General features: G+C 45.5%; 1 protein-coding gene across 1 annotated transcript; it reads right to left on the bottom strand.

The window, feature by feature from the left end:
- Window positions 1–12,226: 12,226 nt before the first annotated feature.
- LOC147428357 (uncharacterized) lies at window positions 12,227–18,146 on the bottom strand. Its single transcript, XM_086497225.1, has 2 exons — window positions 16,394–18,146; window positions 12,227–16,194 (listed from the first exon to the last, which is right to left on the bottom strand). Exon 1 carries the CDS (start codon window positions 17,973–17,975, stop codon window positions 16,953–16,955), a length of 1,023 nt encoding a protein of 340 aa, XP_086353351.1. The 5' UTR covers window positions 17,976–18,146; the 3' UTR covers window positions 12,227–16,194; window positions 16,394–16,952.
- Window positions 18,147–18,911: the final 765 nt, after the last annotated feature.

Here is an 18,911-nt window from a genome sequence, read left to right as displayed (position 1 = left end):
ATACGCCCGTCCTCTATTCTTTCTTCTGTTCTGTTCTGACTACTGACTGAGAAAGTGTTTCCACTTTCTTTCTGCTTAGGGGATTTCCCATCTTCTGCGAGACTGGTTGGAAGCTCTCGAAAAGAGAGTCTATCTTCCAAAACAGCTCATCGGAAGCTCTCACAGAGGAGAGTCCATCTTCCGTTATGTGTTGCCTTCATGCTCATTCATTCATTCGTGAACACAAAAGAGAAACAAGCAAAATGCACACGCACATGCTTGCTGTAATTTTCTGCACATAACCTGAAATTCTTACCTGTGCACACCCCTATGCCGAAACAGAGATCTTCTTCGCGATGGAATCGCGTCAAACTTGATGTAGACTTAGGATAAGGAGAGAGAAGAGAATTTCTATGGTTGATCTGCTGAAAACAGCCCTAATCGAGGTGATTAGGGGCTGAAAACAGAGAATTACAGCAACCGCACTCTGCTAAGAGAGCGTCTACGACAGCTTCTCGCGATGAAACTTCACCAGAAGGTGTCTATGTCTGTGGGATCCCTTGTTCTTGACAATGGGAGCACAAGGCTACCACATATGTCGCAAGGGGCTGCTCTCAAGCTTCAATGGAGGGCTCCACCGCGTAGAGCACGCTCACATTAGGGGGGGTAGGTGCACTGCCAGCCCTAAAAATGGGGAAGGGGGGCTCCTAAATAGCCATCAGGGAGAGGGGGCGCTAGGAAGAGAGAGAGGGTGAGAGTGAGAGTGAGAGAGAGTTAGTTTGCATTGGTAAGTGTGCCACTTGGCACACTTACTTTAAAAGCTTAAAAACCATTCAAGTTTTGACTTTAAAAACTTCTAGCTCATTAATTAAAAATGTGCAACTAACTAACAAATGCTACCAATGATTCTTTTATGAGAACACCAAAGGTCTGCCGGCGCAATGCCGCACTTGCACTGCACCGCCTTTACCTGTTCACACTTGTCCGGCCGCCTGCCCGGGCACGTATACCGTTAAATTTAATTTAACGAAACTTACCCTAAGGCTTTATTAGCCTTAGGGTCATTGTTCTAAGGACCCCATCTTATTCATGTGCTTGTACTGACGCGCGTATTTTTCTGAGCCTAAAATCTGAGGCTACTGCTTATCCCTTTCTGAAGACCCGATTTCCCAATCACTAGGGCTTCAGGGTAATTTCTGCTAAGGTCCCTCTGAGGTGTTGTGGCCCGCATTTAGGCTCACCTGAGGCCTTAGAACTGCTAGGTCTATTCTGGTGTGCACACAACTAATTAGATAATTCTTTTCTCGTAAATAAATTAATTATTTACAAAGTCTGACTTAGTTACATCCCTCTTGGTTCTAAACAGTTGACCTCAACTGTAGAGCGTCAACATAACTGTGCAAGATGTCAAGGTAGTCCTTGAGATCGGATTCAGTCATCCACTTTGCATCTAAAGGAGTGTAATTCTTGAACTTGACTAAATACTTTCGATGTAGACTCCCTGACTTGAGTTGTCTCTCCGAGTGGTGTATTATCTGTTCAGGTTGAAGGATTTCCTCAGTCTCTTCGACTTCTGGAGGATCTTCGTGTACGGGCGCCACTGGAGGAGGTCCAACATATGGTCGGAGGAGACTGACATGAAAAGCATTGTGGATGCACCAGTTAGAAGGCAAATCCAATCTGAAAGTCACATCATTGACTTTATCTGTAATTTTGAAAGGGCCGTAAAATCTATGGGAAAGTTTGACAACTTTCCCTTTGCCGACCCACTTTTTCAATCTAGCTTTCTCAAACCGAAGCAGGACATATTGTCCTTTTTCAAGATTGAGATTCCTTATGTGCTTGTCTGCGTTTCTCTTCTGTTGCTCTTGAGTACGAAGAATCGCTTGCTTTACTTGTTGAGGGGCAATATCAATATTGCGCACAATTCATCTGCGGCGAAGATGTTTTCTTTGGTCACCATAATAGGAAGTAAGAGTGGCTTCCCATAAATAATTTCGAAAGGGGCTTTACCAGTTGAGGAATGTATGGTATTATTATACGCAAACTCAACTATTGGTAAGTACTGTTCCCATTCGGATTGTCGTTCCGAAACATAGCACTTGAGGAGATCTAAAACAGTGGCATTAGCAATTTCTCTTTGACCATCTGTTTGAGGGTGATAAGCTGATGAAAAATCAAGCTTAGTTCCCAAGTTTTCAAACAATGCCTGCCAAAATAGACTAGTCATGCGGGGATCTCTATCGCTGACAATAGTCTTTGGCAATCCATGGTGTTTAAAAATCTGAGCTAGAAATATTCTAGCCATGTGATCAGCTTTGATCGTCTTTTGTACTGGAAGAAAATGTGCTTGCTTACTGAACCTGTCTACTATAGTCCAGATTGCATCATTTCCATTCTTGGATCTAGGAAGATCCGTAATAAAATCCATGGCAATACTTTCCCATGGCGTGTTAGGCACAGGGAGCGGCTGAAGCTTGCCATAAACTTTATGTCTGTCATATTTCACTTTTTGGCATACTAAACACTCACGTACATTTTTTTCAATGTCCGCACGGAGTGTTGGCCAAAAGAAATACCTTTCGAGGGAACTAGTGGTGGAAGCAATTCCCCGATGCCCGGCATAAGGAGAATTATGTGCTTCATTCATCACCTTTTGTCGTAAGGGCTGAGCTATGCATATTGCTTGTTGACGATAGAGTGTATTATCCCTGATACAATAAGGTGGCTTTGAATGACCAGCTTGAAGATCTGCCCAAATTGTGGCGAAGTCTAGATCTTGAGGATACATCTCGCTGAGAGATTCTAGTTCCTCATGATAAATTGTTGTTAGTGCATTGATCTTTGGACGCCTGGAGAGAGCATCTGCAACTGCATTCTTCGTTCCAGAAGTGTGTAAAATCTGAAAATGAAACATTGAAAGAAAGTTGGCCCATCTCATCTGCTTTTCTGATAACTTTCTTTGTGTGAGGAAGTAGCGAAGACTTTGATGATCTGTCTTGATAATAAAATCAGCTCCTAATAGATAGTGTTTCCAAATGGAAAGAGCATGAATTACTGCCATTAGCTCTTTCTCGTATATGGAGACATGCAACTCTGCATCTTTAAGGCGCCGACTTTCATAGGCTATCGCATGACCCTCTTGGTTCAAAACTGCTCCTACACAATCTCCAGATGCATCGCAGTATACCTCGAAAGGTTTGCGAAGATCAAGGACGGTGAGAACAGGTCCGTGACTAAGTAGATACTTAAGCTTTTCGAAAGCTTGTTTTTGTCCAGACCCCCAATGGAATGGAATCCGCTTCTTTGTCAGGTCATGGAGGGGACCTGCTATCGCGGCAAAAGCTCGAATGAAATGCCGATAATAAGAACAAAGGCCAAGGAAACTTCGTACATCATGCACTGTAGTTGGCGTAGGCCATTCTACAACTGCTTGAATCTTATCAGGGTCCATTCTCACCTGGTTGTGAGATACTATATGGCCCAAATAGTGGATTTCTTTTAGAAAGAACTCGCTCTTCTTAGCATTCACAAATAATTTGTGTTTGCGTAATTCTTCAAACACTAAGGCGAGATGCTTATAGTGTTCGTCTTCCGTCTCTGAGAAGATTAAGACGTCATCAAAGAAAACGCCTGTAAAGCTTCTGTATGAGTGGAAGATTCTATCCATCATTCTGTTGAATGTAGTTGGTGCATTAGTGAGCCCAAAAGGCATCACTAGAAATTCATACAACCCGAAGGTTGTTCTAAATGAAGTCTTATGCACATCCTGAGGAGCTATGCGGATTTGATGATAACCGCTCTTCAAGTCTATACGACTAAAGACACTGGCTCCTTGTAACTTATCAAGAATGTCGTCAATCCGAGGGATTGGAAATCGATTCTTGATTGTGATCTTGTTTAGAGATCTATAGTCTATGCACATGCGGAATGTGCCATCCTTTTTCTGTACTAGCAAAACAGGTGAACAATATGGAGAAGTACTAGGCCTTATTAAGCCCTTCTCCAAAAGTTCGTTAACCTGCTTGAGAATTTCCTCTTGCTGCATTAGACTAACTCGATAAGGGGGCTGATTTGGAGGAGAACTTCTTGGGATCAAATTAATTGTATGATCCTCAGGTCGCGAAGGTGGGAGTTCATTTGGAAGTTCATCTGCAAAACAATCTTTATATCTTTCTATTAACTTAAGTCTTTTTTGCTCTAAAGAGGAAGAAAGTTGTGAAACAGACACATCTCTCTCTCTTGCAAAAATCAAGTACGCTGAAACACACTTTTTCATTTCTTTCTTGATGGCAATGTGATTGGCGATAGGAATACGCTAATCACCTGCATCTGCAAGTACAAGATACTCCTTTCCTTTATGAGCAAAAGATAAGGTTTTCTGAACATAGTCAGGAATGGGATGCATCTTGTAGTGCCAAGGCATTCCCAAGATAACATCGCATCCTTCAAGTGAAGCTAGTAAGAAAGACTCTTGATCCTTGTAGTCGTCGACCTTTAGATTCAACTTCCCTATGATTGGAGTAGAGTTTGAGTTCTGCCCTTTGAAAGAAGATTGCGCTTGAATAGAGACTCCAAAACGATTGGGCTGCAAGTTCAGGTCGTCAGCTAGCTTGGTAGAGATGAAGTTGTCTGTACTACCAGGGTCAAACAAAATAAGAGCCTGCTGGTTGTTGATACTACCCCATGCTTTGAGAAGAGCTCTTTCTTTTCCATCCTTGGTTGTATTTCCCTGTACATCTGGGACTGCATTGGAAGAGGGTGGTTGTGGAGGTTTGGTAGGACAGTCACCCTTCATATGACCAACTTGTCCGCACTTGAAGCATCTTCCTTCACTAATGTATGTTCGCAACTCAGCAGGAGAGAGATATCTCCCTTTCTTGGGCTGATTTGGCTTTGCTTCTGCTTCGGAGGCGGTTCTTTTTTTCTTTTGAGAAGAAGTAGAAGAGGTAGGTTGCTCATGGAGAGCCTTCTGCTTAGCATGGTAAGTGCTTTGCTCCATCTTCCTGGGAGTACCCTTGTCATGTATTCCATCAGCTATGCGGGCTGATTCCATAAGTATCTGCAAGTTACCTCGAGGGTAAAGCTTCATAGCCTTTTGCAAGGCTTCATGCAAACCTGCTTCAAACGTGCGCATCTTCTCCGAATCGTCAATCTTCTTGAATGGAGTGACTTTCAAGAGAACGTCCCAAAACCTATCCACATAGCGTGGAACAGTTTCGTTCTCTGACTGTGAAAGTCGATCCCATTCTTTCTTTACCTCTTCCTCATAGTCTGGAGGAAGGAACTGTGCATAGAACTCCTTCTTGAAGGCACTCCAATCTTGGGGTTTGCGATCTTCCAGGATAAGGGTTAACCACCAATTGCTGGCGGTGCCTTTCAGGTACAAACTGACATGGCGAAGCTTGGATCTTTCCTTGAAATTCCCTTCTGCAAATGCAACTTCAAATTGGCGGATGAAAGCCAAAGCTTTGTCATTATCACGCCGTCCATTGTAGGTGTCGAATTTCACATCTTTATCTCTCGACTTGAATGTTTTCTGCCTATGGTGCTCCTTCTTTCTATGCTTAGACTCCTTGGGGACAGGAGTTCTTTCCCTTGAATGTACTTCTTGCTGCGACGGATCGTCGAGAAACATGTCTTCCGGAGAAACTATGCCTTCCAGATCCTTCATGAAAGAGAACTGAGGGGAATCAGGGGGATCCTGCTCTTGAACTTTTGGATTAAACCGCACATGACGTTCTGGAGATTTCTTCTGCCTCTCGTGCATGCGGGAAGTTCCAATCAAAGGATCTTTTCTTGGTTGTGGCGCCTTTGGGTTCTGCGGAATTTCTCCCGACCCCATCGGCATTTTCTCCTTCCCTTTTTCAAGAGTATGGAGAATCTTTTGGACTTCTGGATGGGAGAGAGCTTTCTCCAACTCTTCCACCTGCTGTTGAAAAAGAGAGAACTCTATCTCGCGTCCTCCCATTTCTGCAGTCTGCCAAGAGTCGTCAATCCCTTCAGGAAGAGAGAGAGGACCTTGCTCTGATACCACTGTCACAAAAATACGGAAGCGTAAACTGACGTTTAATTGCACTTCAAATACTCAAGAGAATTAGAGGGAGAGAGAAAACTTGACACTCCATTGGGGACCAGAAGATGGGCTGGTCCCCCCCCATAAAGAGAATATCTTTATTACTAAGGGAGAATCTTTACAAGCACAGGAACGGGGCATACGTCCATCCTCTATTCTTTCTTCTGTTCTGTTCTGACTACTGACTGAGAAAGTGTTTCCACTTTCTTTCTGCTTAGGGGATTTCCCATCTTCTGCGAGACAAGTTGGAAGCTCTCGAAAAGAGAGTCTATCTTCCAAAACAGCTCATCGGAAGCTCTCACAGAGGAGAGTCCATCTTCCGTTATGAGTTGCCTTCATGCTCATTCATTCATGCATCGAACACAAAAGAGAAACAAGCAAAATGCACACAGACATGCTTGCTGTAATTTTTTGCACATAACCTGAAATTCTTACCTGTGCACACCCCTATGCCGAAACAGAGGTCTTCTTCGCGATGGAATCGCGTCAAACTTGATGTAGACTTAGGATAAGGAGAGAGAAGAGAATTTCTATGGTTGATCTGCTGAAAACAGCCCTAATCGAGGTGATTAGGGGCTTAAAACAGAGAATTACAGCAACCGCACTCTGCTAAGAGAGCGTCTACGGCAGCTTCTCGCGATGAAACTTCACCAGAAGGTGTCTATGTCTGTGAGATCCCTTGTTCTTGACAATGGGAGCACAAGGCTACCACATATGTCGCAAGGGGCTGCTCTCAAGCTTCAATGGAGGGCTCCACCGCGTAGAGTACGCTCACATTAGGGGGGGTAGGTGCACTGTCAGCCCTGAAAATGGGGGAGGAGGGCTCCTAAATAGCCATCAGGGAGAGGGGGCGCTAAGAAGAGAGAGAGGGTGAGAGTGAGAGTGAGAGAGAGTTAGTTTGCATTGGTAAGTGTGTCACTTGGCACACTTACTTTAAAAACTTAAAAACCATTCAACTTTTGACTTTAAAAACTTCTAGCTCATTAATTAAAAATGTGCAACTAACTAACAAATGCTACCAATGATTCTTTTATGAGAACACCAAAGGTCTGTCGGCGCAATGCCGCACTTGCACTGCACCGCCTTTACCTGTTCACACTTGTCCGGCCGCCTGCCCGGGCACGTACCGTTAAATTTAATTTAACGAAACTTACCCTAAGGCTTTATTAGCTTTATTAGCCTTAGGGTCATTGTTCTAAGGACCCCATCTCATTCATGTGCTTGTACTGACGCGCGTATTTTTCTGAGCCTAAAATCTGAGGCTACTGCTTACCCCTTTCTGAAGACCCGATTTCCCAATCACTAGGGCTTCAGAGTAATTTCTGCTAAGGTCCCTCTGAGGTGTTGTGGCCCGCATTTACGCTCACCTGAGGCCTTAGAATTGATAGGTCTATTCTGGTGTGCACACAACTAATTAGATAATCCTTTTCTCGTAAATAAATTAATTATTTACAAAGTCTGACTTAGTTACACTCCTCCTCCATCCCCTTCGCATCAAATGCAGGAAAGTTCTTGAACTAAACCAAGAACCGCCTTCGGCCTTTACCTTTCTTCGTATCGTTATGTGCCAAAATCTGTTCAGGAACAAGGATCTCCTCGTTTTCTTCCACTTCGGGTTGCTCATCAAGCTCCCCATCATCAGGCACATCACCCTTAACAGGGTTCAAGAGACTCACATGCAATGCATTGTGAATCCTCCATGTATCTGGCAGGTTCAATCGGAAGGAGACATCATTTATCTTTTCAGTAATCTGGAATGGTCCGTAGTATCACATACTAAGCTTTGGAAAAAGCCTCTCCTTTCCCTTTTTCTTTCTTAGGTGTGCCTTCTCAAAAGTAAGAGCACCCAATCATCCTCCTTCAATTTCATGTCGCGACGATGGCAATCCGCTGCCTTTTTCTGTCGTTCTTGAGACTTCTGCAAAGTCTCGCGAACCTCGGCAAAAGCCGTATCCAGATCTCGCTTATATTCATCCGCGTCAAAGATCTTATCTTTCGTGCTCAGGAAGGGTGGAACCTTCGCAACACCTTCAACAATCTCACATGGCGTCTTCCCCATCGAAGAGTGTATCGTGTTATTGTAGGCAAATTCCACCAAAGGTAAGTTCTTTTCCCATTGAGTCTTCTGATCCGAGATACAAGACTTTAATAAATCTAAAATCACTGAATTGGCAATCTCAAATTCCCCGTCAGTCTGCAAGTGGAACGCTGACGAGAACTGCAACCGCGTGCCAATGTTCTCCCAAATTGCCTTCCAAAACAAACTCATAAATCTGGGGTCTCTGTCGGAGACAATCGTCTCAGACGTGCCATGTAATCGGAAAATCATCGTGATCTTTCTGTGTTCTCGGGAGATCGAAAATGAAATCCATTGCAATACTTTCCCAGGGGTGGGTGGGTATGGGTAAAGGCTGTAACAATCCCTGTGCCTTATGCCTGTCAAACTTGACCTTCTGGCATACCAAGCAACTGCGCACAAACTCTTCCATATCCTTTTTGAGTCTCGGCCCAAAGAAGTATCTCTCTACCCCTTTCATGATGGTAGCAATGCCGCGGTGACCCGTAAAAGGTGGACAGTGGCATTCAGTCATAACCTTATCCCTCAACGGCTGTGTAACGCACAACATAGTCTTTTTCATCAAGTAGCCTTCCCGAAGGGAGTATCCAACTACTGTCTCCCCATCCCGTATCCGTGTGAAAATATCTGCAAAATCTGTATCTGTGGCATACTGATCGACCATATCCTCGAAGCTCCTATGATGTATTGCGGAAATAGCCAGAACCAACTGTTTCCGATACAAAGCGTCTGCCACCACATTCTTTTGTCCCTGCACATGGACAATCTGGAAATGGAACTGTGACAAGATGTTCGCCCACCGCATCTGCTGTTCCGAAAGCTGCTTCTGTGACAAGAAGTAGCGCAAACTCTGATCGTCTGTAAAGACAGTAAAATCCGCTCCGAGTAGGTAATGCCGCCACTGAGTAATAGCATGGATAATCGCCAAAAGCTCTTTCTCATAGATATGTGCTGTCATCTCCGGCCTAGAGAACAAACGGCTCTCGTAAGCTATGACATGGCCTTCTTGCATCAAGACCACACCCAAACTACGACCACAAGCATCACAATATACTTCAAATGACTTCTGCAAGTCTGGCAAAGTCAAAATAGGTCCTGTAGTCAATTTCTCTTTCAATGTCCGAAAGGCAATCACCTCTGTGGGTCCCTGAGTCAAGGTATGCAAAGGGGAAGCAACCTCTGCAAACTTTCGTATGAATCGCCTGTAGTACAAACACAGTCCCAAGAAGCTTCTAACTTCATGGACATTCCTCAAATCGGGCCAATCAAGGATAGTCTCTATCTTGGCCGGGTCCATTTGCACTCCTGCTGCTGACACAATGTGTCCCAAAAAGTGTATCTCTGGTAGGAAAATTTCACTTTTCTTTGCATTAATCACTAACGTGTGATCTCGTAATGCCTGAAAAACTTGAAGCAGATGATCTCTGTGTTCTGCCTCATTCTTGGAGAAAATAATGATGTCGTCAAAGAAAGTGCCAACAAATAGCCTGTACTCTCGAAAAATCCTGTCCATCATCCGGTTAAATGTCGCAGGAGCATTGGTTAAGCCAAAAGGCATCACCAAAAACTCAAATAACCCAAAAGTCGTCCGAAAAGCTGTCTTGTAGACATCTCCTGGCGCTATCCTGATCTGATGATATCCACTCTTCAAGTCAATCCTGCTAAAGCACGAGGATCCCTGTAACCTGTCAAGTATATCATCGATCCTAGGAATCGGAAATCTGTTCTTGATGGTGATTTTGTTGAGAGCGCTATAATCGATGCAGATTCTCCAAGATCCGTCTTTCTTCAAAACCAACAACACTGGAGAGCAATACGGTGAAGTACTAGGCTAGACAAGACCCTTTTCCAAGAGGTCTTTCACTGGGTTCATAATCTTTTCATTCTGTACTCGGCTCACACGGTAAGGTGGCCGATTCGGTGGCGTGCTTCCAAGTATCAGATCAATGGTTTGATCTTCAGGCTCTCTGAAAAGCAATCGGCATGAGTGTGGAGAAAAATCTTGGCGTTCTTTTGATCAGGTCAAAACACATTCAACCTTTATCCAGCGTTCAGTTCTCTCCCAAAAGAATGAGTAAGAAACTGAAGTTCATCAAGTACAATCTCTAAGCCCTTCATTTATCAAAGTCGCTTTCTCGACCCGGTAGTCAACCACGGTGTAGTTCTTGTGGTACCAAGGGATCCTGAGTAGAACGTCACTCGCGTGCCCTGAACACCCCTGTCATTGCAAACGAAGTTTGCCAATGCTCGGTGTAATGGCAACATCCTATCCGGGTGCCAGTCGAACTACCTTCGCCTGTGGCGTTAGTCTGTCGGGCGTAATTTCAAATCGAGCCGCCAATTCCAAGTGAAAAGATGTTGGCCTTGGCTCCTTCAAGAGAGCTTCCTGATCCTTCACTTTGCCCCAAAAGCGGCAAAGTTTGTACTTTCATTCATTAGATTCGATACACGTCCCACGCCATGTGGCACCAATTCTGCTTTTTTATCTGCCTTTTCTGTCACGTTCCTCGGCTGCTCTCGAACTCTCAGGCCTGTCGTCGTTCTTATCATTCTGTTCTTTCTGTGCCTTTTTAGGACACTTCGCGGAGATATGTCCCTGTTCCCTGCATCCAAAGCACTTCCTCTCTCGGATGAAGCGAGCTCTCTCCTCACAAGTAAGCTTGGGTCATGCATCTTTTTTCTCTGGGTTGCTCTTTTTCTTTCTACTTTCATTCCCAGAAGTCTGTTCGGCTCGTTGTGTCATGGCCTTATCTATGGGGTAGGTCAAACTGCCAGAGTGAATGGCAAAGACCCACTTCGCATGACTCATCAACTCCTAAATAGAAGCTGACTTCTATTCCAAGCAATGATCTCGGATCTCTGTAGGTAGACCCAAGGTAAACCGCTCAATCTGTTCTCTGAACGAGATCTTCTTGAATGAAGAGGCAAGTAGAAAAGAGCTCCAGAATCTTTCACAATAAGCATTGATTGTATCTTTCTTGGTCATCCGAAGATGGTTCCAAGCAGCTCGTACATCTCGTTCATATTCTTGCGTCAACCAAGAAGAAATAAAAAGCTTCTTAAATTTCAACCATTTAACTGGCGCACTCTTGTTAAAAGAAGCATGGACCACCAAGTACGAGCATTCCCCTTAAGATAAGAGATAGCTCTCCGAATCTTGGAGTGCTCTGAATAGCGTCCTCCCGGAAAGCGATGTCAAACTGTTGTATAAAAGACAAAGCCTTCGAAGCATCTGAGTATCCTGAAAAAGTATCAAACTTGATCAAGTGGCCACCTTCCTTAAACTCTCGGACTTTCTTGCTTTTATCTTCGAGAAAGTCATACTGGTTGGCTTTGTAAAAATTCTTCTTGTTCGCATAAAACTTTCCGTCGCTCATCATTTTCAAAAAAAATATTTTATTTTTTTTCTTTTTTTAGCCTCCGCGATTTTCGGAAATTAGGGTGTTTGGTAGAAATTAGGGTTTGCAGGAATTTTAGGGTTTCTGGCAGAAATTAGGGTTTCTGCTGTCCGCCACGTCATCACTTTGTGACATACAGGGCCGTTTCCACTGCTTATATAGAGAGGGTTTCGGTCCTTTCTCTAGGGTCATGAGTTATGAGGATCATAGATGTCTTGGGCTATATCTACTTGAGTTACACAAATATAGAGACACTCTACTTGGGAGAGATAGAGAGAGACAGTCCCAAAGACAGATTACAGATTTCTTCGCGCTAGATATGGGACAGCCAAAGGAGCAATCGTCATTGCAGAGCTCGGCCCACACTCATTCGACCACTACCGGCACTCTCATCGACCGAGCACTGGAGCTATAGAGATCTAGACAGCAACGATTGAGGAGAGGGGCTACGGAGACTACAGCAGAGGATTCGAGCCATACTCTCTCGATATCCAAAGTGCAAATGAGGATGGATTCTAGTAGTAGTATCTAGTTCTTTTATACCCAGACACGGTATTAGATTCACCATTTTGTAACAGATTGGTCTCATAGATCATTTTGGCCTTTTGAAGACGTTAATATAACATCTCATCTCATCTCATCTCATCTCTCTCTCTCTCTCTCTCTCTCGTGAAAGTAGCAAATCTATATTACTGATTACTGTACAAATCCCTGGTAGCGCCAAAAAGGCCTACCACCAAGGCAGTAAAAACATGGTATGCTGTGGGTGAGTGGGATGCTAGGGGTGAAGCACCAAGGAGGTCTGTGAGAGGAGTGTAGAAGGAACCACTTCAGGGGGCTGTAGTGCCACTGGATGTGTCCACCGTCAAGCATGAAGAAAAGCCTGGTGGAGCCCCACCGACGGCAGAAAGCAAAGCGGCGTTTCTCCGCGAGCCAGCTGATCCATCCCATGACTACGTAAGGTGTGGATTATGTCCATCCAAATTCCTGTCAAAACTTGCTCAGTCCTCTGCGGCTGTGAACTGAGTATATGAAGACAGCAGGCCTTCCATATACCCCATAAGGCAATGATGGCTATAGTACTGAATCTCTGATCTCTGGCATGTGGATCTCCCTAAGAAGCTGTAACTGGAAGCAAGTCGAAGGATCCTCGCCTATAGCCTATGCAAGTGAGCTGGAAGACAGTGTCCGAAGGACTACACTCAAAAGCGATATGGCGTCCCGGTGTAGACATCAACCAGGAGACCGACCCCCACGTCAGAATTCCATCCTGTAAACCAACCCTGCTCAAAAGCATAGAGACCGCATCCCAAACTTCCCGAGAAGGAGGGCATTGCCAAAGGCAATGGCTAACTGACTCCGGCACATGTAGCGTACAACGTAAACAAGTGGGGTCATGACCAGTGACTGCACTCCATGTGCCAACTGGTAATCCAGCATGAGCTAACATCCACATGAAATATGGGATCCTCCTAGTGAGGTGCAAATCCCATAGAGCTGGCGAATACTGTGCTAAGTAAGCATGTGACAGTTCTGCAGGTAGCCAGGTACGCAATCTAGTGGGATGCTCTCTCTGTTGACGCGCCTGGAGAATGCGTCCAATCCTGACTGAATACTCAAAGAAAGATACTAACGCACAAGACATGTCCACATGTGGCCAACGCCACTCACCAGGATCCCAGTAAAGCTGGCAAAAGGGTCTACCCTCCCAAACCCAAAGTGTCCAAAGAGGGGCATCATTCGGCAAAAAAGCAAGGTCTCCACATCTGCGACGTGTATGCGAGCCCACTACACGAACAAGCACCCAATCGCCATCTGGCATCTCTCTCCTACCTCATAGCTCCTCTCTAAGGTGATTCGTAAGTGTGGCAAAGATTCTGTACTGAGAAAAGCATCATGCCATATTTGACCATTGGCTTACCTTGGTCGTCTAAAGAGGCTCACCAACCAACGCGAGCGGGAAGAGAAGATATACCTCTAATAACGCGATCCTACTCCTCAGGGATGGCCTCCTCAATCTCTGCTATGCGAGATCTGATCCCTCTACCAATGTCATACTGATCTGCCATGAAATCAACATCCAAGTGGCGAGTCTGTGTCCAAGCAAGCAAGGAGGAAGCTGGACCAAAAATCCCAAGCTGCCCAGTCAATGTGCTGTCTCCCCCATAGCTGTCTACCTTGTTGGTCTCGAATATGAGTGTTCCATATAAGTTGCTGCCGCTCTATCTCTTCCGCGGAAGGAGGAGGAGAGTGAACCAAGGCTCTTCTCATGGAAATCAAAATCTGCAGCAAGGAAGGGGGAGAGGTGCGCCAGAGTAAGCAGGGCATCGGTAAACAAAAATCTGAAACCAGGTCTCCAAGAGTGATGGTCTCGAACCCCCGTGCAAGGGACCACTATAGCCAAGCCTGAAGACAATAGCAGCTTCCAAGGTTCATTGCCAAGAAAAAGACCTCTGACAATGATCTTGGTAAGCAATGCATGACTGCATCTCTTGGGTCAATGATTCCCAACCCTCCTTCCCTTTTGGGCATAATAACCATGGACCATCGCACTCTAGCTCTCATATCATGTGATTCGTCAGAACCTCCCGAAAGGAAGTTCCTGACCAAGCGTCTCAACTACGTCATCATCCCCGAGTGTAACATCCAACACGAGGCTATATACCAAGCATAGGCTAGAATCACCTGATTGGCTACCGTAGCCCTGCCTGCGAGAGAGAGATTACATGAAGACCGATGGCATAACTTCCTGCGTATAGACTAAAACACTGGAAGAAACTGCTGCTCCGTTGATACATCCATACCTATCTGAAAGTCCAAGTAGCGACATGTCTCGCCAGGGCGCAACCAAGAGAATCCTTCTGAAACACCCCATGTGGGAAAATCATCTGAGCAAATCAACAAACCATGTGACTTATGCCAATTTATGCATGCACTGCTAGCTAAACAAAAAGTATCCAAGGACCGTCTCGTGGCATCCAACAAATTTGGCTCATATGAAATATAGAGCAAAGTGTCATCTGCATACTCCTAATCAAGTAGGTCTGGCTCACCAGCCAACGGCATTTGTAAACCTCTGAGAGCAGAAATCTGTCCCCTCAAAAAATCATGCATCATCTCAGCCACAAAGAGAAACAAGGAGCCAATGGGCAGCCCTGCCGCAGCGAACGTGTGAGTGAAAAAGGTCTACCCACATGCCCTGCAATCGTGACTGCACTCGTGGCAGAGCGATAGAGTGCTGCGACTCCTGAAACCGAAGCATCTGGAACGCCTATCCTGAGCAAGGAACCCTCCAAAAAATCTCAGTCTACACTGTCATAAGCCTTCTCAAAGTCTAGGAGGAAAATGGCTAGTGGCTGGTTAGACGTCCTGGCCCACTCTACTGCCTGGTGGAAACAAAGAATGTTGTCCAAAATACATCTATCTTGGACAAAGAGGAGTGAATCAAGTCTGACAGAAAAGGACATAAGCAGGCACTAATCATCATGGCCAGTATCTTATATAACGAAGAAAGGAGTGTGATAGGATGCCACTATCTAAGAAGAGTGGTGTCTCCTCCCTTTGGTATAAGAGATATAAGACCTGAAAATAGTGCAGTGGGCATCACTCCAAAAGAGAAAATCTCCTGACAACCACGAAGCCTCGTCACATGAAGTATATCCCAGTGCTGCAAGAAAAGACCACATGTAAAGCTATCCTCCCCCGGGCAGGAGGAGGATTGAAAACCCTCAACTGCATCCCGAAGCTCGTCCAAGGAGAAAGGAGCCATGAGCTGAAGCTACATGGCTGGAGTCACTCACCTCGTAGTAAAATCCTAGACCTGGTCACATGCCTGTAAAATCTGATCTGTAAGCAGCTCTATCGAGAAAAGGTCCTCGTAGAAAGTAGTAGCCACATCAAGAACCTCGTCAGGATGAGTGTGCAGGTGTCCAACTGAATCTCTAATGGCGCGCATAGTGGATCCCGTAGGTCTCTCTCTGAACATGGCAAAGAAATCTTTGTTCACCGCATCAGCTTTGCTGGCCCACGAAGAAACCGAGGCATATTGTGAGAACTGAGATTGCTGCTCCTGAATCTGTTAGAAATCAGCCATCAACTCGGCCTGCCTGCCCGCCAGGTAGCAGTCCTGGGGGAAGTCCTGTAACAAGAGGCGAGTGGAGGCTAAAGGAGCCCTGAGAGCTCTCTCTCATCTCTGTGAATCCCTACGTCTCAAGAGAGTCACATGTCGGCATGCTGCGCTAGAGGCTGCTATGCAGGTAGCCAACTACGATTCATAACCATCAAAACCTGATGCATCCATGGTCCAAATCTGTGTCAAATGCTGTATCAAAGATACATCTGCCAAAATAAGAGTCTGGTATGCGAACTCCCGTACTGCACGCAGAGGAAGACCGAAACTGAATGCACAAAGAAACTGGAGCATGGCCAGATAGTGCAGTCCCAGGCCAAATAGTCCTCAAACTACCCTGGGCGACAGCCCACTGTCCCACATAACATCTCTCTAGTCTCTCCAGAAGCCTGCCCTGCTGACGATAGAAACCCCAAGAATATGATGAGGAATCGGAGCGAGAGCCAAAGGAAGGCAAGTGCCACCCATCAACTACCAAAGTATGGAAAAGAAAAGTATCCCAAGCATCTGCCGGAGGTGACCACTGACTACCATGCTGCAAAAGAGAACCAAAAGGAGTGGTGTCCTTATGCTCTTGAACAAGACGAATGTCCACATTTCCAACTACATGTCTGTCCAATTCCTTTTTCATGAATCGTTTGCACGACCCTCTTAAAGTAGAGCCACACAAACTATTAGTGTTCCAGGAAATTATATGTAAATCCATGGATAACTAATGAGCAGAGACAGCAAACCTGTACAAGTCAATGTCTGGCTCTCTTGGCATCCTCCAGGGAGATGGTGGCAGATGTCGCAGGCGCTACGTGTGACAAAAGAGACTGTGTCTGCATACCAAGATGTGAGATAATGCTGTTTGCAGCCAATTGCACAGGCCTCCCATAGAGCCCAAGACCGAACAGTGAGAGGGAGGTCTGTCTCCTATGAAACAGAAAACACCAAAGGGAGACAAAAACAACCATCCCCATCCAACCTCTCTCTCTCTCTCTCTCTCTCTCTCTCTCTCTCTCTCTCTCTCTCTCTCTCTCTCTCTCTCTCTCTCTCTCTCTCTCATCAAAACATGTAATGAGCGACACCATACATCCACAACAAGACAAAAATACAAAAATGCTGATGTGTAGCTTTGAAACAATCAGTAACCATCCACTGGTGTTACATAGACCTAAAATGATCTCACTCCTCTCGGATCAAAACATGTAGTAAGCAACACCATACATCCAAAACAAGACAAAAATACAAAAAACCTAATGTATAGCTCTGAAACAGTCAGTAACCATTCATTGGTGTTACATAGACCTAAAATGATCTCACTCCTCTAGCTGTCGTGGCACATACTGCCACTCGAAGCCTATGACCCGCACCTCCAAATCCACGTCCATATCGAAAGTGCGACCTCAGGATGCCACCAAGTATGTCAGCATCTTCTCTTGTGTGGCACTCAATAATACCTGTGAAAATATCATTTGCAAGCCCTCCTGCATCTGGTAAAAAGCGAGGAGCTATGCCGGATGGTAGAGATATAGGACATCCAGCCGCTGATGCTCCTTGAAACTGGGCTAAAATGGGCATTATAAGTTGTTCCAAAGTGTTGTTTTGAGGTAAAGGTGGAATAAGTTCAACCACTACCAAGGGGGGATCAAGAACATGATTTATAATGGGGTATTTCATGAGCCATCTATCCCACTTCTTGTCGAACATTGACAAGTCAGGATCAACACTTCCCGGTGTGACACAATCCAAGTGGGGCTTCTTGGACAAAAATGAGATTATGGGTAGGAATTGAGAAAACCTTGGATTGTCTGCATGAAGTAGATCCCCCAAATGCTGCTTTTGCTCTTGCCAAGTGGCGAACCCATTCCCTTCTCGCCGGTGGGAGGCACAAGGACTCTGATACTTGCTTGAGATCACAAGGACCTCCTCTTTGAACCTCCTCAAAATACTCAATGAAGAAGTGTCGGCGCAGGTATTCCTCTTGTCGTGAGCTAGCCAAGCAACCACTTTCTTTATATTAAAGCTTGCCTTCAAGGGACTTCCTCGTACAGCCATGTCTTCAATATCCTCCTCTTCTTGTATGCATTGTGACTTCTCCTCAAGTCTTTCGTACAAATCCTCTGGTGTGTTTCCTGTAATCTGTAGGAGACGGTTACCTAAGAAGATTAGAGCGATGTCATACTGCTTCAGTCTGGACTCTTGAACAATCCATTCGACGACTTGAATGGTCAAATGCTGATCCTTGAGAGACTCCAAATAGTCCAGGACTTCAGCCTCACTTCTCAAATTTCTCAAATGACCTGACTGTCCTCGAACTCTTGGTCCCATTTCTGCACGCTCTTAAACACACAGAGAGATTGTGAAACTAAGGCTGGTGGCACACTGGGACGGGGAATGGATGGTTGTGCTGATTTGGCGTCCGTTCATTCGCCGTTGCAAAAAGAGAAAGCTGGCCACAAGAGGATGTCAGAGGGGCGGCCTTGCATGCCTGGCCAACTTTCCAAACGCGCGGCCATCTACAAAAATACATGCGCGAAAGCATTTGAGAGGTTTAGAGCCCTGGCGTGCAGCGTCAAAGACGGACGATCTACCACTTGGGCTATTCTCATTGCTTGAGAGGAATGGCCAATGTTACCTACATGTCCCAATGTGACAGCAATGGGCTGGCCACACCTGCAAATCACACTTGGGCGGGCGTCCCAGTGTGACATAGGCCTAACCGGGAATTGTTGTGCGTCGAGCGGAGGGCAGGATTGTAAAAGCGTTTGAAGTGGGGTTGCCACCGGCTTTATATAAAAGAGTAGTTAAAATCTTTATTACTTGGTGAGCCAAAGGCACTTTTCCCTCTATTTGATCGCACAAGCCACCACGTGGCAGCTTTTCACGCAGCAAAAAAAGCTAAAAAACCCCGGTGCCCGCTTAATAATAAAAACACCGCCGTGAAACAAGTACAGCAGCTTCGCAGGCTCTCCAGAAGCAGTTCGCAGACAAAGACGTGCAGGAGTTCGCAGGCACCACAGGCAATTCGCACGTTGCCCACAAGCAGCTTGGACAAACAATTCCAGTTCGCACGCTCCCCTGAAGCAGCAGGTTCTACTCTTTGAGAGAGAGAGAGAGAGAGAGAGAGAGAGAGAGAGAGAGAGAGAGAGAGAGAGAGAGAGAGAGAGAGAGAGAGAGAGAGAGAGAGAGAGAGAGAGACCCTACTGCTTTCATCTGAGTTCGGGTATACCAGATTATGCCATCTGATCATCGATCGAAATCTGA

Source organism: Adiantum capillus-veneris, chromosome 23 (genome assembly GCF_014529385.1).
Source record: "Adiantum capillus-veneris isolate H3 chromosome 23, ASM1452938v2, whole genome shotgun sequence".
NCBI classification, from domain to species: domain Eukaryota; kingdom Viridiplantae; phylum Streptophyta; class Polypodiopsida; order Polypodiales; family Pteridaceae; genus Adiantum; species Adiantum capillus-veneris.
This window is presented reverse-complemented; position numbering and strand designations above follow the sequence as displayed.

Coding starts and splice junctions, on each gene's coding strand:
- LOC147428357 (XM_086497225.1), bottom strand. CDS start 17,975: ATGGGACCAAGAGTTCGAGGACAGTCAGGTCATTTGAGAAATTTGAGA.